Raw genomic sequence first — 20,858 nt, forward strand, 5'->3', positions numbered from 1 at the left:
AAAAAATTTTATTGATCATAGAAAAGTGTACCCTACACTAGAAGTATCGATATTCCATTCAGTATACAACAATCTGTGATTCATCGCAAGTGGGATTGAGGAGAGGGTAGAAAATCTTTAAATGAACGAAAATTCCGTTGCATTGAGTAATTTATTAAATAGTCGTACAAAAAGGAAATAGTTCGCACACATTGCCAGCGAGAGAGGAGAGTTTGAAGAAAATATATTACAAAAGTCGAGCAGCAGCGCCAAGCGACGCTCCCACCAAGGCTAGATAGTTCACCCCAAAATAAATAAGTACATCTAAGGTATCCAGCCAGCAGGTCAAGCCTCAGCGTAAGCCGAGTACGCGAGATTCTGCGCAGCAACGGCAGCCGTGGCGGATTCGGGCGCCTCCTGGAAGGACCTGTACTGGGCAGCTTGGTACTCCCAAGGCCCGTGGGCGGCGATTGGCGCGGCGTGGCTGTCGGCAGCGATCTTCTTGCAGAGCTGGAATATGGCCAGTCCAACCGAGACGACGAAGGAGAAGAACGACAGCTGCAGGGCGTTCCAGGCCTTCAGCCCAAGGACACCGATCGCCAGGGGGATGAGGGTCATGGCCTTCAACAGGACGAACACGAGGATGGGGATGATGACTTTCTTGAGCTTGGACTTGCGGGCTTCTACGTTGCGGCCCTCGCCGTACTTGAAGCTGAAGCTGAGCTCATCGTCGTCGATGTTGCGCGACGAGACCTTGACCGAGGATTCAAACGGCAGCTTGAAGGTCACGTCGTGAGAGGTCAGGTAGCCACGGACCGTCTCAAGGAGGGAGCCCTCACCACCGAGGCTGCGACCAGACAGCTCGTCGACTGGGTACGAGTTGCGGGTGACCTCGACAGTCTCCGACACCTGTTGTATTGGTTTTCGGGATTAGTTGTATTTATTGTGACGGTTCAAGGATACTGACATTAAAAACTATTTACATAATGAAACAAGATTTTGTTTCAAGGAACAGAATTGGAACGACTCTGGATGGATTCATTCATATAACTTTAATCAAATTTAATTTCAAGAATAGAGATTGAGATGTTTCTATGAAGAATCATGGATTAGAGGATGGGAAAAAAAGATATTGACACTCACCTTAAAACTGTCCTTGCGGAAGAGATGGTCGAGCAGGTTGAGGACCTTGAACTTCATGCAGGAGATCTCGTCGTTGCTCTGAGCGCACTCGAGCTTGGTCTGCTCGACCATGGCGTCCATGCTCGTGCCCTTCCAGAACTCGTTTTTGGCAGGTTGGGCAGCCACGAGTGCCACCACCGCGACGCACAGAACAACAATTCTCGACATAGATATCATCTTGAAGTTTGGGTGTTGAATGTAGATGCAATAGTTCCGATCGTGTGCGAACGAGTGTGAACACGATGATTGCGGTTCGGTGACTGTTGCCGATTGGGTTGGGCCCCGGCCTATTTATACGGACTCTGGGGACGATTCGCTGGGTGGGGAGGACAGTGCACTATCATCGCCGCTGGTGCAGAAGCTCTCACCAAAAAGCACTCGCGAGCTTGCCTGGTTCCCCCACCTTGTTATTGTCCACTAGGTACTGTCTACCTGCAGGTACATACGTATGCAAGGAAGAACCTATACCGCTGCTCGGCGATGCCACGAATTTTCTTTTCGTTCGCATTGCTGGACGCGTGCAACTATATAAGTTCGATCATATTGAGGACTCTCGTGCCGAGACGGACGTGACTCGGGTGCGAAATTGCCGATCGCCATCGGATGGCGGGGGGAAAATGCCTTCTGTTTCCATACTTCTTCTTCTTCTTCTACTTTTCGTTTTTGACGGTATTTGGGTGAGAAGGCATTTCTGGGTCTCAAGGCACGTGCGAGCGTGTCTCTACTAGTATTTACTATTTGTGATTGTTCGTGGTATAGGCCATATTCTACTATCTTGTTCTAGTCCATGTGGTTGCTTTGCTGTGCACTTTCGATTTTGATCGAGGAAAAAGCATAGAGATTTCAAGTACGTCCTTCAATCATTGAATTTATTAGAAGAGCATTTTTTCATCCACAGGGGAGGATAGGACTTGCTTATTCCTCTTTGGTATTAGAGTAGGAAAGTGTATATGACAAACTGCAAGATAATTCTGCATGTGCGGATGTTTAATATTGTGTACTCCATCCATTAAGTTTGAAGAAGCAATGAACCATACTTGAGACGAGTACATTGAATATACAATCAAGAAACTGTTTTTCATGTCATAAATCTCAATGTTCCCTGTAATACCATAAAATATGATACAGTAAAAATTTGACAAAAGCTTTAACCCTCTTTATAATGCGCGACGAGTAAACTGCTCGGGATGATTTCCCTTCTACCTATCCCTTTGGAATACAAAACAATTTCCAATTGTCACTAAATCGGTTCTCTCGAACCAGTCAACACACGCAAATCACTTTCACTCGTTAAAACCAACCAGCGTGTGGGTAGCTGACATTAAGGATCTTCTCTTTGGAAAGGTCACACGTGCCACGTTTGGGTGATAGCATCCAATTTTCACCAGAGAGATGTCCAAGAAATCGATTTCACTCTGATAATTAATAAGTCTGTGCTTTGATTATTTGGAATAGTACCCTTGTCGACTGGTGATGCAGTTGTGCACTACCTGTGGGGTGTTTCAAGATCATCTGCGAGTATTGTTTAAGTAAAGGTAGGTTGGTAACGTAATCAAGTTTTCTCAAATGACAACGAAGAATAGTATAGAAGTAGAAACAACGTTAACAGTTCAGAGGAGTCCATCAGGAAGGATTTGTGTAACGATTTACAGTTAAAAACGGTGAGCGCAGTAGTCCGACTTCCGACGCAGAATTTCCACGTGCGTTAATCAAAACGGACGGCCTTCATTGCGTACCACATGATACTCCACTTTCATCAGCTGGTGACTTAGACGAGGTGAGAATTTGGTGCATTTTATTCAAACGAAATTCATACCGACTACGTATATGCTAAACGTCTCCGTTTTAAATTACTTTCACACGTATATAGAGTCAAGCTCACGTGTAGACATCCTCCTGATCGAAGACACTTAATATACAAGACATCCAGGGTAGCTTATAAAGGCAAGTCAGTGCGAGAGTATTTATTAAGACATTTTTTAGCGTAGCCAACCCACTTCAATTGGTAGAAATTAGCCACGGGCTGGCGTTCCAATTTGCAGGTTCTATTTAGTACGCAGCTGAGGCTGCCCGACTTGTTTATCGTATACACTTTGGGTGCTAACTCCTCGCTTCTCGATATACTCGACTAGCAACGACGACGGTGCAATACCGTCTGGCCCGAATGAGGATATTGACTTTTTCTTGACACTATTCTGCATTTGAAGGGATTTGGATTTCATTAGAGATCAGAGTAGTATTAGAATCTACGAATACTCTGACTGATTGAGAGGTCCCTTTGCACTTTGGTTCTCATTTTTTATATTATTGATTGAAAGTGCTAATGATGTAGTTTGCAAAAAGCGTAGTAGAACAGATTTCGTTAAAATAAATGTTTAGTGTACCAAAACACAGCAAAACTCAAACGAATTTAATGGATCGGATGCTACAGATATATGAACTTGTAATCCATGAGTGATACAATAGGATCAAGTCTTTGATCTAAGTTATATTTTATGTACATTTGATGAATAAGAAACAGGGAGCAGTCGAGCCTGTGCGTACGATAATGGTACTAATAACGACTTTAAAATAGTGAATCATTCATATATCTCTATATTTTTGCAACAATACGAAATCACTACGTAGTACTACTGACCATAAAAAGTTATTAGTTTGTCAAATAATTAATTTTGCCGAAAAATGTATAAATCATGAGTTGGAAAATACAACAAACTCATTAATATTGATCATTGTATTGTTAATATTTCACAACAGTCAAACTGGCCCAGAAAACTAGTCCACTCGGCCTAATAGATGCCACACTCGTCATACAAATACGGCAGGTGGCTTCATTAGCACCTCGCAATTCTTATGCGAGCCATACGGTTCGCCCAACAGTACTCGCCCACCAGCCTCTTAAAATATCCCATTAATCACACATATACCAACATATACAGACACCCATAAAATATACCGACAACAAGCACCAAATAATACCCATATAATATACGTGCATGTATCCCTCGCCCTTATCGTGGATTCGCGGCACGTGTACTCCTCGCGCGACTTTCTTTTCCTACCTCCTTCGTGTCCCATCACCAACTATCCGGCACACTTTGCTCCCAGCCTGATTTCGCCATCACCTCAAAGGGAGAAAAGCCGAAATCTACAACGATTCCAACAGAGACACTGCGGGAATTGAAATTCCTGGGCCATTGTTGTCATGCGTCCCGTGTACGGGCATCTTTCGCTCTCTCTTCTTCCGATAGTCTCTATTTTACATTCTCAATCGGCTGTGATTTGAATTTTTTGGGTCAGGCTTCATTTGCAATCACAGGAATCCGAGACGAGACGTACGAGGGGACTCCTCCATTGATGCTCTCAATTTCCCTTGAGATCTTCTGGATAGGGGGTAGCTTTTGCTCTTTAATGCTTTTTGATTCATTTAAAGTGAATGTTTTTTTTTTCCAACCGAAAACTCATATCAGCAAACGTGAAATATACAAACTCGAGTGACGTTTTACTTTCATGGACACAAGGAGACTTTACAACTTTCTTTTTCAACACTGTCAAAAAAAGGAGGAGATAAGGGGAAAAATGAACAAGTGACGATTTCCATAAAAAAACCAGCTCATCGCATCTTTTATTGCAAAACACATGACAATGAAATAAAAAAATATTGTTGGCTCGCGCAAATAAATAAATAAATAGTATGAATGAACGCCCTTAACATCATTAGTCTTATAGTCTACGCCACTGTGAAACGGGGCCCTACTTCCTGTACGCCCTGTAGGGTCCGTGGGCAGCAGCCACGGGCGCGTCCCAGTGGGGCGGGTGCTCGACGGGTGGGTGTCCAAAGTGAACGACCTCGTAGGCGACCTTGGGCTTGGTCAGCTTGAAGATGAGCATGGCCCCACTGAGCACCAGCGAGAGCAGACCGAGAGTCAATGCCTTCCAGGTTTTGAGGGCGATGAGCGCCAAAGCGAGGGGCACCAGGGCCGTGGCCTTGAACTTCAGCCCCAGGAGGAACGGGATCATGACTTTCTTGACGAAGCCTCGACCTGCTTGGGAATTCAACATTAGTTTACCCTTCGGACACGTATGGAACCGGGTAAGCGGCTCGACTCACCGTTCCCATTGGGCGCGTCACTGAGGGCCACGCTCACGCTGGCGGGCACCGAGTCGATGAGCGACCGGGGCACGATGCTCGAGCTGGCTATCTCCTCGGGCAGCCTAGCTTCGAGGACATGGCTGGCGAGGTAGTTGTCGAGCTTCTCGAGCATCAGAGAGCGCAGCTGTTCCCGCCTGTTGGGGTCCACGGTGTCCTGGGCTGAGAGGTACTCGTCGAACTCGCTGTCCTCGGGAACGCTGCGTGACCGCACGATCGACAGATCGGCAGTGATCGGCAATCGCTCCTGCTGCATGGCGTCGCTCAAGTACTTGAGGACTTTGGGTTTGGCGCACGACAGCATCGACTCGTCGTTCGCGCACCTGAAATTCATCACGGGGAGAGTTAGCGATTGAGTCGTTCGGAGGCAGAATACCAATCTCGGGCCGTGGTTCACCTGTAGTAGATGCTTCTGAGGATGTCCACGGTCGTCCGAGTGCCAGCGACGTCGACGGTGGCGCTACAGGTTGCGAGCACGGCCAGCAGGACGGCGATTGTGGGCCTCATGATTGAAGCTTTGATTAGGAGCCAGGGGAGATCGGAGCACACAGCACAAGCACACACCTGCCGATCGATCGATTCGCGGAGCTAAACGCCGAATGACTTTGCGAGGTGGGACCAGCCAGGCTTTATAGCTAGGCTTGGAAGCTTCGACACCACGGTATACGTCCCCTGAATGTATAATGCGCTCGGGGGGTAGGGAGGACAGAGTATGTTTGTTGTACGCGAAGAAAGAGAGAGAGAGAGAGAGAAAGAAGAAAGCCGTGTACGCAAGTTTGTAATGTAGGGTATACTGTATACAAAGTGAGGATGAAAGCACATGAATACTGGTGTGAGGAGGAACGGATTTTCGTTTTCGTCGATGTTAATGGTAACGCCACTTCCGCTATAGATTTTCTCTCTGTCTCTTTTGGGTCATCGATATGCGAGTCCGCGAGAAGGTAGTGAACTATTCTGAGTTTTTGGTCGAACTTTTGGTGTAGCGTGCGATGGAAGCGCAAGTGTCGGTAAAATGGTGCTTATACTTGCGTAAAGTGAAAGTAAGTACCCACTATATGGGGTAATTTTGAGCGACTTGCAGAAAAGTGAGCTTTAAGCAAACTTGTTATTTAATATGTGACTGAGCATTGGCGTTGAGTCAAATAGATTAACTTAGGAAATTCTTGCCACTTGCTTATTGCCTGTACTAGAAAATACGGGTAGTACTTACTTATTAATCGGACTTTACAGAAATTGCCTGCTGGGATAGTCCAGTTGTCTTCAAATTGAGATACGTTCAACTATTTCATGAGACGTGACGAGATTGTCAGGTTTAATAACTAAAATTAAACAAAGATACTGTAAATGAATAGTTGGATTGTAAAGAACTATAATTATTTTTCTTACTATTTTTTAATATTGTGTTAGAGAAAAAAATCTTGCATTAAAAGTCCAATACAAGTGCACATGATTAAACGTAGTATTACATGAAATTGTAAGTTAACTTTTTTATACAACAATAATTATTTTACGAATTGGGTTTTATTAAGAAAATCTTAAATTTTACAATAGCAGGTAGAAACAAATTTCAGCTACAATGTGTTACTGAATCTAGTAAAATGTAGTACTTGTAATGGTTGGAAAAATTTTAGTATTTTAAATCTTGTTAGATTTTTTTATTACATAACTTTTAGTGGCATACATAATAGCATACTTGACACAAATAATTGAAATGACTACTACATCATTGTCATAAATAACAATAATTGGTAGCAAACATCATTTTCACATTTTACTCGGAGTACACTGTGCATTTTTCCATAAAAATAAAAATAATTTGCTGGTGAAATGTATGTAGAAGTAGAAAGGCTGGCATATTTTCCTTTTTTATTAAGTACATGGGTCATTTTATGAAAACTGGTATATTACGAAGGCTGAACTCGACTAAAACTGATAAACGATGTTTAGTTGAAAAAAAAGTTTTTTTTGATTGTTTGTGACCCACTGGAGCTACTCTTGAAAGAATTTTACGATAATATTGTAATGGGTACCGTATGGGCTCTGAGGAAAATCATGATGAAATCGAAATTTCGTTGCATTGAATGAAAATTAGATATTCAAGCAAAAAATATAAATTTCCAAGTTCTTAGCACACACTGGCTAATAGTGACGAAAAAACTTTAAAAAACTTTGTAATTCACTCAGCCTCCGAAAAATACAAAACATTCAAATTGGAGTATCTAAATGCAATAGTACGTACGGGCCGTTTGTACCGACATTTCAACTACTATTTTTCATTGAAAACAAAAGCACTAATTTAAAATAATTGATTTTTATTGTAACATTAGCAGAAAAACACTGTTGTTAAAAAAAATTTTTTTCAATCAAATCCCTATAAATAGTGTTCTTATGGACAGGGAAATGAAAAACTTCGGTTGTTGTAAAATTACCTACATGTACTGTAAAATATACAGAAAAATCTCAAAAACGGTAATACATTTGGCAATAAATTTAATGTTCGTAATTCATAAAAATTATCATTATTTGGCATACAAATTTGCTGTTTCAAAATATGTTATATTAATGAAATAGACTTGGCCATTCACTATATAACTTGGCATGCCATATATGCAAATTGCTTCGTAGTCTCTTCTGGGAAATTTTTTATCTCACATAATAACTAACACTGAATCAGTTTTTTTCTTGTTTTTAATTTTTATTTTCTTGTTACTTGAAACCTATTTATAAAAGTGCTTTGTAATAAGATAAGGAAAATGCAATATCTCAATGTCCAATCTACATCATTTGGGTAATGTATAGATGAATATTTTATAACATTTTGATAAAATAACATAAATTTAATTCGTTTTATATGAAGCAGAATGAAAATAAAATCTAAATAATTTTAAAAATAAACTTTTCAATTATATTCTATCCATTTTTAATTAAAATTTAACTAACTACTTTTTACGATCGATATTACAGGGCTCGGGTAGATATTTTTTGGTAGTTATACCAGTCTCTGCATTCGTAACATTACTTACCATTAGAGGTGTAACAGAAATAAGAAAAGTTACCAATCACTTCGTAAAAACATATTGGTTATGTCGATTCAAACTTTATACAAATAAAAGAAGAAACTACTGTTTTCAATTTCGTACTAGTACAGAAAAATAAAAAACTTTTTAAAGAAAATGTTTTGTATACGATATTTTATAAAAGCTATTTTTATAAGTTTTTATCCATTAAAAAAAAATTTTAAATTAAGCTTACGACTTTTTGCGAATTTTTTATTTTATTTTTATTAATGGATATTGATTTACTGTGCATAAATATTATCTTTTTTAGTTATTAAATTAAAAAAAATCTATGTAATCAATGCCATTTTATTAATAAATCAATAACAACATTTTTTTAATCCACTTTATTATACACAATTGACAACACACTAATATATAACAACGAACAATGCTTGCATAGTGATAATAATAATAATGCCTTTATCCGAAAGCATTTCATTTTTCTCTTTTGTATCGTGGACAACTTAATGTCCAAGTTTAGAGAAATGGGAATGGCACCCAGAAACTTTTCATTACAAAACTAAATTAACGTTACATTTGAATCTGATATTCTTACTAATTTTATACACTATTTTCACTTTCTCAATGTAATATTACTAAGTTTAAAAAACAGTTAAACACCTAAAAGAAAATAAATTAAGACATGTATAAATAAACTTTAAAGATAATCGTTAATTTCTAATCCATAAAATTTTATATTATTTTAAACCTACTCCAGTATAAATATACTCAAGTTTATTGTTTTTTTTTTTTTTTAGACTAAAAATAAATAAAATCAACTCATATTTTTGGGTTTCTCAAAAAAATATGAATTTACTTTCTTGTTTAACAGAGAGGTTGAGTATAATAAATATCTGATCAATTGTGAATCGATGCTAAAAGTTTAAAAAAATATATCCTTGCTTATTCTCATCGCAACAGTAATCCCCGATAGTCTAAAATTCGTCATCAATTAATCTCTCGAGGAGCTGAAAATTCAACATAAGTACAATAAATTAATATATTCAGTAGTCCGCGAAATGTACACGATATCGAGAGACATTGAACGAATCTTAGACACGTAAAAGAATGTCCTGAACATATCCTTTTAAGGTGGGGTGAGGCTATACATGAAACTAGTTTTTAAGAAAAAATAGTTTCAGCCGTCGTGATTTTTTTTTTAAATCTTCAGTCCGGTAACAAAGTACAATGCCGTCGATCATTCCGTGTTGATGCTACAGTAAAATGCTCGCAAACAGTCACCACCGTCTTGGCCTATTTGTGCTGCGTTGAAATATCGATGGAATCGCTGACTGCTGAGGGATGTTACATTTTCACGCAACTCTTGCGGATCCCTGAAAAATAAAATAATATTAGTAGGAAATTTTGGGAGATTGTTGACTGTCATATTTAAGTTGGTACACGTAATTCTCGTAACAAAATGTCACTTTGTTCACGAAGGGGCAAGCTTTTTTCCATTGTTAAGGATACTGTATTGCAGTCGATTGTGTACTCTATTTTTACTGTAAGTACTTTCGTGACAACACTTAATTACTTTATTAAGTGCTGTTACAAATTAAAAATCCAATCTGGTTTATTTAAATCATATTAATCTTATTTCAGTAGCTGTTTTGTAAAATAAAAAGGTGTTAATTTTTTGTTGAAAATTTTAACGAGAAACGTGTCCTTTGCAATATCAGTAGGACTTTCATTGACCTTTAATTTTTTCAATTCTCAACAATTCATGAAAAAAAAACAGCATCATCACGCTGTTCCCCCGCACGACTGGCTCTTCCACCGAAACCCGGAACCCATTTGCCATCACAATAGCTACGTTTTCTCCCGTCTAGCTCTCCAGTCGTGGTGAAATTGCATCGTCTTTTTGTTTTTCCCAGCAAAGTGTATATATTCCACTCACCCAAGCATCTCAAAGGGGGTAATGGCGCGTAATTGAAAAAAAAAGCGAGAGGAGCGCGCGGCGTTGGCCGATCGATCAAACAACCAACTCAGAACGACTGGGAGACGTGCGGACGGACGGAATCCGAGAGCGAAGTGCTCGCTTGATGACCCAATTGGGCAACGAGCTCGCACCGTTTCGAAGGAGTTGCTCCGCGAGCTGGTACATGAGTGCCCGAGTCGCGCGTAAGCGCATTATGTGTGGGCACACACGCCTTTCTCCGTCGCGCCGGCCGCGATCTTGATCCAGAAATCTAGAATTTCCGCCGGAAAATGCTGGCGTGGTCGGTTTTTTTTTTTTTTTTTTTTTTTTTTTTTTTTTTTTTTTTTTTTTTTTTTTTTTTTTTTCGAGTTCATTGGCTTTTCGGGAGATAATAAAGCTCGATGAAGCGGTGGGTGAGAAAAGTAAACAGCGCTTCGTTCGGCGTGTGTGGCTCCTTTTTTTCGCGTTTGCAGCACTTTTCGACACCGCACTAAAAAAGAAAGTTCAGCGAGTGTGTGAACGACACGTGTATGCATTTCTTTTTCACCCACGAAGGCGTCGTGAGAACTCAAAGATTGGAAAACCTGTTTCTCGCTTTTTTTTTCCCCATCCCGAAAGTACAAGTCGTTGGACTGATTTTCTCAGTCGAAAGTTTAGCAGTGCGGATTTTCACCAGTGTGCTTTTTTCACTACGTCCAAGTAAGAGATTATGCAAGACTCATGCCACGATAATCTTTTGTTTACTTTTTAAAGATATTGTTGTCTATAGATTTCTTTGGATTTTTAATACAATACGCTATTTTATAGGTTTTTTTTTTTTTAATTATAAACGAGTGGGGAAAATTTTTATTTATTTCACGCGATGATACAAGGAAGCGTGTTATTTAACTGATTTATAATAATAGATGCACCTGCACCGTTTACAAACATATTGTATTCGAATTTTTATCCTCATTAAAATCATAATATTTGTGGGTAACAACAAAAAATAAGAACAATAAATTAATAATGATAATGGATACGATATAAAAAATATACGCAATATTTATAAATCTATAAATAAAAGATTAATTCAAAAAGTTCAAATGAAAAAAAAGAAAAGTCTTACGAACGCAATATCTCTGAGTTTAAAAGATAATCATCAAGATTAAAAGCGTACAATACACACCTAGATAGCTCGTTCGAGACGATGTTGCTGTGCGGCGCGTAGAGCGCTGGATTCTTGTACATGCTGCAGACGAGCCTCTCGCGACAGCTCTCTTCGGAGAACCTCAGTTGATTGAAGATCTCGTCTAGCCTCTCGACAATTGGCCCGTAAAACTCGTCGTCGTACTGTTTGCTCTTCTGTGGCGCCGCTACCAGCGCTTCAAAGGTTCAACATAATTAATGAGTATTGGTCTTCAATTTAATTCGTTTTGTTTACAGGCTATTTACTAAACATGTGTTACTCAGACAGTGAAGCGATTAAGATCAATCCATAAAAATATGTGGAGCCTTATTTTTTTAAATGATTTGTGAAGTTAAATACCAAAACATCAATGTGATTCATGATAAAATAAATGACTTTTAAATATCACTTTTTTGTTCAATTGACGAGATGCATGTGTAAATTTTTACCTATACAGTTGGATTGATCCATATTAATCAATTAAAAGTCATAGCAACGGAAATTTTTTTTTATTTGTAATTTGTTAAAATTTAGATACAGAACTGAGAAAATTGCACTACACTTTCGATACGGTTAATATTTTCATTGTTCCCTTACGATCAGACTTTTAGAAATTGTCCAAGTCGTAGAATTAGCCTTCAGTTTGATAGCATGTATCATCGCAAATGTGAAAAAGAAAACGTTTAACACAAATACGCTCCTCTTTTGTACAAATATATTCAAAATTGATTCGATTGATCAATTTTTTATGAAATTTTAAGCCTTAATCTCTCGAGAGAGATTGTATTGGATCATAATTTTACCTTCAGAAAAATGAAATCCATCCAATTACAATTTAAAATTGAAGCAAGGCCTAACAATGCTTGCTCAATTGAAATGAGACTTAATACTGCCTGATTCTTTATAAAACTCAAATGTATCCATAATCATTTTAACATTATTTCACAATCTGTAGAGACAAAAAGAAAAAAAAAAAACTCCGTATCCAGAACCTCACAATACTTCTGAAAAAAAGTAACCCTCACCTGCATTCGCCGAGCTGGCCGAGTGTTGCAGTTGGGGGTTGTGCCCCAGCCTCGATTGCTGCTGCTGTTGTGGAAAACCTCCGAAAACCTGTTGCTGTTTGTTGACCTGCATCGCGGGTGGTTTCTGTGGTCCGAAAAACGGAGCCTCGACAACCCCCGGTGGCAGCGGGGTAGGGGGTGGCCTGACACCAGTGGACCTCGGTGGGGACGATGGCGCGTAAGCCGAGTAAGCCAAGGAGTGCGAGGCCGAGTTAGGAAGTGGTGGCACCTTGTCGACGATCGAGGACGGCTTCGCCGGGAATGGCGGTGGCAGACTATTGTGCGGCGGAGCAGAGATCTTGGGGCTCAGCTTGGAGGGGGTGCCAGTGAACGCGGGGACGGGGTAGACCATACCCGGCTGGGGTGCCAGCTGGTCGTAGGGCTCGTCGTAGGGCTCAATGCCCCACTCCTTGAGCTCCTCGATGTCCTTGCGGTACTGGATGTGCGGGTGGGCGTAGTCGTAGCCCTGGAAGTCCTCGTCGAGGATGTAGGGAGGGGGGTGGTCGTATACGTGGGAGGGTGGGGGATGGTCGTAGTAGACTGGCTTGGATACGGGAACTGGCACTGGCACGGGGATGTGGTGATGATGATGGGCAACCTGCAAGAGAAATTCGAGTTAATGTACAATGTTACGGGATTTATCGTATGGCCTGTTGCTTAAATCAATTAGTTTTTAGCTCTAAAACAGGGTACTTTTACGAATTTTCACTCCTTTTTTATGTTTATACTTGTATTCGTTGCTCGTGTGTTTTTTTTTTATAAAACCCGCAATTTCCGAATCAAAAGAAAAATGTTTATGTTTGTACAATGTTGACGTAATCAAAACGTGTGAGATCGGATGACATAATGCAAATTGTTGGAGCCATGATAACATGTAGACTCAGTTGTCATATTTCGCACAAATTTTTAAGTAACGATAGCACTAACTGGTTGAGAACAACTTTATTTTACAAATTGGTCATTTGATTTTTTAAATGAATTGTAATCTTGTATTAAATACGTTCTCGTTTGTAAGAAAACTGGTTTCGATTACATGGAGTTGAAAGAGATTGACCTGCATTATTGTTCAGTATAGTAAATCATTCTTATTTATTTAATTGATCGATAATGCAAATTGTTGTCCATCAAAATCAATGTAACTCACTTTTTTTAATACTGAATAAACCATTATCTGCACCCTAACACTTATTAGCTTATAATATCACAAACATCACTGATTATACGCACATTCAAGTAGTATATCATTATTATAAATCTTAATAATCACCCAAGTCACCCAAGCAGCTGTTTAACGGGTATCCATGACACTTTTACTACGCAGTTTCAACAATGTCCATTTCATAACTAAACAAACAGTAGTTACTTACCCATGACTGGGTAACTCGTTATTACCGACTCCTTTGATAGTATCGAAACTATAATACGCGCGTATAACTGTAAACGAAGAAAGAAAACCAAAGAAATAAAATGTAAATTTTGCACATCGTTCTCTATAATCCGAGGCTCTCGTTATCCGGGTTTATTGCACCAGAGCGCGCACACGCGCTTTACAGTCTCTGCACGGACTCGCGCAGGAAATGCGGCCTCTGCACTTACACGTGAGCGCGTGGCTATTTCCCCCCCCCCTCACAAGACTCACGTTTGAAATGACGTAATTAAAATCAGAAATTTGTAGAGAATAAAAAAAAAAGGGATCTAAAATCATCGTCTCGTTCCACTGAACACACAAAAACGTCACCGACAAACAGCAACGCAGTCATGGTAAGGTGCAGCGCATCCGTTTCTCACCTTGTGCTGGTGATGGTGGTATTTCGTCGCATGGCTGCTGTAATAGCTCGAGCAGAGCTTGAACACGTGGCCAAACGCAGGAATGAGAAACAGTAGCAGCTTGAGGAACAGCTTCTTGGCCGCGCCTACGCCGAAGAGGAACGGGATCACGAACATGAACTTGAACTTGATTATTTTTATCACCAGGATGATGAGCAGTAGGGCCGTGAACAGCTTTTGCTGGATGTGCTTTTCTGGAACGAAAAAATCGGTAAAAATGGCAATCCATGACGAATAAAATTTCTGAATTGGGATACTCTTTAGGCTGAATGAAAAAAAAAAATTTATGTGTATCTTTATCCGAGACACACTGCACAAACAAGGACCTTTTCCGTGGCACAACTAAAAAGTTATAAATCAGATTTAGATTACCAATCAGCTGAGTAAAATCGTGACGTTGAGATTCATGACATAATTAGAAATCAGTTCAGCTGAACGTAACTATAGGATACATCATCATGCATCCGCAATACTCTTACGCGAAAGTCACGTCGTTCGAGAAAAAAAAAAATATCGTAGATATGCACAAGAGATAAAAATTAAAATTAAAAAAAGAATTTAGGTCAATGACTAATAAAATATTCCAATAGTACAGCTATATCTATATATTATGTGTGTAAGCAGGGACTTTCGATACCACAGCCGGCGGCAAGGTGCGACAACACGCAGCGTGCCAGTGGGTCAAGCGCAAACGAATCAGGTCCTACTGCCACGTGCGTACAGACACACCTGCCTGAAGAGTCGATGGTAACGGAACTTTTTTTTTCGGGAACGACAAACACTTACTGATCTTTTTAATGAAAAACAGTCGTCCCTGCTGCTGCTCCTCGATGGCCCGCATGTCAAAGTCGATCCTAACCAGAGCCCCCCTTTCGTCGATCTCGCGGGGACTGATGTTGAAACCAGCCCCCGACCCAATGAACCCCGGCAACTGAATCCGATAGTCCCTGGTGGCCAAAAACTTGATGGCCTTTTCCCTCAGCGCGTGGGTCACTTCCTCCAACGGAGACAGGTGCTCCTCCGCTTCCTCCTCCTCGTTGACCTTCGCCCCCCGACCCTCATCGCTTCCACCGTCATCCTCCACGAGATTGCTCTTTAGGTCACTTTTGACGCAAGCGTCGTAGTCCAGGTTGTTCCTGACCAGACTCAGGCCATCAAAGACGGTGATGTTCCCGGGGTCCAGCAACGTGTGGTCCAAGTACTCGTAGGCGTTCTTCTGGATGCAGGAGAAGGTCACCTCCTTGCGGCAATCCTTGATGATGCCACTCCACAACTCGTTGTCGGTCTCGTTGAGGGCTCCGAAGCCCAGCCACCTCGTGTAGTTTTGTATTCTCGCGAAGTCAAGGATCTTTGCCTCGGCGACGACCACCAGACAGACGAGCACCACCACGCCTCTGTACATCCTTGCTCACGGTTCTCCTATCAGTCCAGGGACAACCAAAGGTCCATCACCCAACCACGCACCCAACACGAAATTCCACCCCCTAAGCTCCGGGATCCACTAGTAGTTTGCATAAGAAGTGACTATCGCTCATGGCTGAAATTAAAGAGGAACGAGTTTCAGAGAACTAGTCGTGGGCTTACTCTCTTTAATAAATAGGATCCACTTACATCATCGGTCCGACGATCCTGTGCTCGACAGCCGTCCTCTCGCGACACATCCGTGATGGTGGCCTGACGCACTTTAGTACAACACGTGTTTCCAGCAAGTAACACTGTGGATCTATCGCCACCTACGATTCATCTCGACGGGAGGAGACAAGATAGAGTATACAGAGAGGAGGAGAAAGAGACACGCGCGAGCGCCTCGTGCGATCTCCGGGCGAGAACTAAGCCAAGAACAGCGCAGAGGAGCAGTAGAGTATACGGAGCGCCGGCTGTACGAGGGGGGCCTCCTTGGCCGCAAGTGTGTCAGTGGCCCTCCTACTCCAGCGATCGGCTGCTGCTTACCCGCCGGCCGGGAAGGCCATTATCGTCGGGCCATCCCGCTCGTCCCTTCGCCTCCTTCTTCCTTCCTCGTCCGTGCGCATAACAGCTGCGGGAACTGGCAAACAGGTTCGAGCACGTGCTCGCCTCCGTTCCTTCGTGCTTGGAATCGGCAAGTGCTGCACAAGTGGGATCGGTAAGTGTGTACACTTATGTGCACCTATGTCGTTTAAGGAAGGGATGGCACATTTGTAGATCCTTGTCTCAAGGGAACGGGAATCGTCGATCGGTATAGAGTGCGTGTCCGTCTAACGATCGGTATCGTCGCGAACGGCGAAAGTGACGCGTAGTATCGTTGTTTTTGCGTATACCGAGAGAGATAATAATATGACATCAATTTTGTAATGGATATATTTATCGGTACCAATTGCTTTTCATTAGATAACGCGATCAACCGTGGAGGGCTCGAATTTACTGTCGTAGCTCGGTTCTCGGTTGTACGCTGAGTTGGGTAAGTATACAGTTGTAGGAGCCGAGAAATAATTAAAAATCGGGGCCTATAAGCGTTTGTTGCCCTAGAACGTGCAATTAGGGTCTCAGGGTATAAAGACTTTGCAGTATTGCTTTGCAATTAAATTAATAAAGCTCGTGGTGTACCCCTTGGAGTGCGAAATTTCGCGGTGATTCTCTAAATTAACACCTGCGCGATCATCATCAGGGTCACGAGAAAATTCTATTATACGTGAAATAGAACTTGCCAACGACTGTCCAACCACTGAATCATCGATTGGTGGTCAAAGAATACCGATATACAGCTGGTTTTTAAATTAGAACCGGGTCTCAGTGACCAATATGATATTTCTAAGCTGTTGTGCAAATAATAGTCCACTTCAAAACCTGCCATTGTCTCTCGACCACGGAACCAGGCTCTTTAAAGCAATAACGTCAACATGTGGAATGTCATTCGAAGGAAATTACCTGCTTCGTAAGTATGATATTACGGGGTAATAATGCATTTATTCTCGTGCGATTTTCAAAGATAAACAAGAGCCTGTAGAAGCCGCGAGGTCGTCGGTCATCGTAAAACCATAACACCAGCTCTGCATTGTGATCGGCAGTCGTGAGCTCGCGGGAATCCTGAAAACCGCACGAAGCTCTTCGCCCTGGAAATATGAATAACATAACCGCGAGTAAGTGTGACGAACGTGAGGAAATTCTCTCGGTCGCGGGTATAACGTGCACGTATGGAAAGCGGACGAGTCGAGCACGAAATATGCCATAGTTGGGTGATAGATATGGACACACACACATATGTGTTAGATCACTCGGATGAGCCGATTGTGTTTGGTGCACGCGTTGTCCAATTAGAAAGCGCTCCGCTTACCGCACAAAGATTAACGGGACCCGCAGGATTCTTCTATCTGTGCTCTTCGTATCATTTTTTTCCAACGACCAAACTCGATTGTTAACGATGGTGGCTTTGAACGAGAAAAAAAAGAAGAGACATGGGGAGATTTCTTTTTTTAAGGCAATTGGCATAACTTGGGGTTTGTCCGTTTGAGTGCACTAAGGATATTGTTTGCAATGACAATGACATTGTGCGGGATAACTAATGCGTGTGATTTTTTTTTTATTCTTGAAAGAGATTATACTTTACATTTTGTTTAGTGGATCTGTCAATGGAATTCTAGTGTGGGCGTGACGACCAGAATACCAAAAGTAGAGTGCTTGTTTGGAGACGAAAATTTTTTTTCATTTCAGCAGCAACGAAGCCGAATATGTATAAACAACGCGTGAAAGTTAAAGCGACGCACTTTCTGTGAACTTGTTTTCGAGAACAACTCAAAAAGTCGTCCATTCGGTGGATGTTTGTACTGGTGAGGCTTTGAAAAAATCAAGATCTCAGATCATTAATAAGACTTCATCTGATAAAGTAAAAACATTGTTCAGGATTAAAAGTTTTCCAAACCGTGATCTTAAGTATTCAATTGTACGGCCCCTCCAATGAACCACGTACATCAATTGTCATTAAATTTATCAGAGAAAGATCCTTTGAGGATTCATGGGGAATGACGTAACATTAAGTGCTTACTACTCTCCAATTAATAACGTAGACTAATTAATATCTTGATGATGTTGATCAATGTAAATATTCTTTCAATTATTTACGTACACCCACACAATAATAATGGCTAAACATCTAAAACTAGGAATAAAGTAAATTCCATAAACGATTATTCAAACCCACGAAAAACACTTTTTTTTCTTATAACGGATAATTGGTTATTTCATTGATATTATAGTCATATTAAAAAAAATTTCGTACATTTTTTGTCCAAACTCCACATTATATGAAACTGGAATTTTGAATGTAACTACCTGTCCAAAAATTACTCTTCCACGCACGTAAAGTCTTTCTTCAATGAATTATAATGCAGTCGGTACGACTGTAGAGACAACAACATAAAAAAAAAAAAAAAAACATTGATTCCTGAATGAGAAATTAAAAGGCGAACAAGCGGAGAGGCGCGTGCGAGAAGATATAGAAGCGGACCGCGTTGAATTCCATTGACCTAGAATCGGTCAAGCTGGTAGGTAGGCTGGGTCTCTCCTCCTCTCAGTCGATGCTTCTGGAGCTCTGCGACTGGAATCTCGTACTGATGTTTTTGCGTGTAATGTACCCTTTTTTTGCCAAGTGATGTGCGTATAGAGACGAGAGGAGGGAAGAAAAATTGCAAGCTTTCATAACTTAGGTGTTGACAAAGAAGCATTTCGGTGCTGTCGAATGTTGGATCTTTTTTTTTCGCACGAAGAACGGGAAATTGATATTCATCGAGATGACCGACGAAATGATTACCTCTTGTCATCATTAAATTTTAGCAGGGTCATTGTACATTTCTTTGGGCCCGAAGTTTTTTAGATGAGAATCAGAGGAGTTTTTTTCTTTTTTGTTAATTATTAGAGGCAGTGGGCTAATTATCATGAATTTCTAGAGTAAGGCACATTAAGAATCGATCGCTACGAGCATGTATTAAAATATGTCAAATTCATTCACAACCAACATTTACAGTTAAACAACAGTCGATCGGAGATCCAAAAATTATGGACCCACCGGATAAGCATCGAAATTCAACGGGTCACGTTGTAAACGTCTCTCTGTCAAGAAAAAAGAGAAATAACAAAATAAAACCGAATGAACTAAAAGCTGTGATGGTAGTTACTCCAAAATTTCTTGACTCGTTGCTACTTACCATTATTCCATGCACGAAATGGTGAATGAACTTGCAGCCATTTACAATTTTATTTTTACCGCTCCATCGTGTCAGTACCTCCTGAAATTCCCGAGATGAATCGAGACTCCCAGTTTGCCGATTGCGTCTTACGATTGCAAAACTCGGGGCATTTATTTTGTCTGATCTTTTATTTTCATTTCTCAAAATACCTCATACTTGTTACTCTTTCAGGAGACTGTGACGAAAATAAAGTCCTTGCATGAAAATTTTCATTGTCCCCGATGGTTTTAGGTTACTTCTTTTAACATAATTTCTGTACACGTTATTAGATCCGATTATTTTTATTGTGCACATAATTATTATAAAGGATTCACGTGCTGATGATTTTTGAAAGTGACAAAAGCGATTTACCGAAATAATCGCAAAAAGTTTTTGCTATTCGGTTTACTTTCTCACGTACCGTTAACCATAAAAATCATGTTATCTACTTTATGATAATGGGAGGTGTCAAAAAACAAAAACAATAATAAAAGGTGATATTTTCCTTATAAATGTTATGTAGGCTCTGACAGGACACGAGTTGATTTGTAGTTGTTTTAATTTCGAGTACGTGTCAAATTTTCCATGATCCGAGCTTGGCATTGAAAATCAACAAGAAATAACGCCATAACAAATAAAACAATGAAATTCCAAGTTAATACCAAATTCCATGAAGTAGAAACCTCAAATGTTGAATATTTTTGAAACATCACGAGTTGGAAGTACAATAGAGTATCTGACAGAAATCATACTTATTAAAAAACCGACTAACAGCATCTACCGCGTCTGAGCCTCTGAACTCATCACCTCACAGTGTGTCGAAGCCCCCATGAAACGCATCGACGTAGCAAATGCAAAATCTTTGAACCAGCATAATTATATCCTTAGCTCTTGGACGACAATGTAGAAAATTTTACGTCTCGTTGCACCTGCCCCGCTGCGACGCTAGACAGTAAACACACGCGCGTAGACGAGCTCTCAAGGAGGTTAATCGTCCGGGGCGTCGCGAAGGAAAAAACGATGGAAAATAAAACAGCCGTCGGGTCGTATAATTACATAAACTGCATCCTGCGCCCGTACAAGCGTGTACACACAAGCATGCACGCAAAGCGCCACACCGAGGGGCTGGAGAAAAGAACGGCGGAGACGACACACAATTGAAGCTCTTCCGCGTTCAAGGAAAGTGAAGCGCCGTCCCGGCACTGGTGTGGAATATCACTTATACTTGCTTGTGCTTATATGGGATATTAATGGTGCGGTGGCCTCTTTTTCCGCTGTATTAGCATACGAGTGGGTGGATAACGTTTAACTGA

At 40.8% G+C, this 20,858-nt stretch overlaps 3 protein-coding genes across 3 annotated transcripts; all 3 read right to left on the bottom strand.

Annotated features, from left to right (window-relative positions):
• Window positions 1-324: 324 nt before the first annotated feature.
• Window positions 325-1,338, bottom strand: Osi19 (DUF1676 domain-containing protein Osi19). The gene is made up of 2 exons (XM_014357378.2): window positions 1,123-1,338; window positions 325-888 (listed from the first exon to the last, which is right to left on the bottom strand). The coding sequence occupies exons 1-2, from the start codon at window positions 1,336-1,338 to the stop codon at window positions 325-327; spliced, it is 780 nt and encodes a 259-aa protein (XP_014212864.2).
• A 3,576-nt stretch (window positions 1,339-4,914) lies between these two features.
• Osi18 (DUF1676 domain-containing protein Osi18) lies at window positions 4,915-5,818 on the bottom strand. Its single transcript, XM_014357349.2, has 3 exons — window positions 5,709-5,818; window positions 5,273-5,634; window positions 4,915-5,204 (listed from the first exon to the last, which is right to left on the bottom strand). The coding sequence occupies exons 1-3, from the start codon at window positions 5,816-5,818 to the stop codon at window positions 4,915-4,917; spliced, it is 762 nt and encodes a 253-aa protein (XP_014212835.2).
• A 3,750-nt stretch (window positions 5,819-9,568) lies between these two features.
• On the bottom strand, window positions 9,569-15,749 carry Osi17 (DUF1676 domain-containing protein Osi17). Its single transcript, XM_014357348.2, has 5 exons — window positions 15,134-15,749; window positions 14,309-14,541; window positions 12,482-13,118; window positions 11,457-11,652; window positions 9,569-9,704 (listed from the first exon to the last, which is right to left on the bottom strand). Exons 1-5 carry the CDS (start codon window positions 15,747-15,749, stop codon window positions 9,569-9,571), a joined length of 1,818 nt encoding a protein of 605 aa, XP_014212834.2.
• Window positions 15,750-20,858: the final 5,109 nt, after the last annotated feature.

Source organism: Copidosoma floridanum, unplaced genomic scaffold, assembly GCF_036245765.1.
Source record: "Copidosoma floridanum isolate Cflo_tuat_1 unplaced genomic scaffold, Cflo_Japanese_pri ptg000021l, whole genome shotgun sequence".
NCBI classification, from domain to species: Eukaryota; Metazoa; Arthropoda; class Insecta; order Hymenoptera; family Encyrtidae; genus Copidosoma; species Copidosoma floridanum.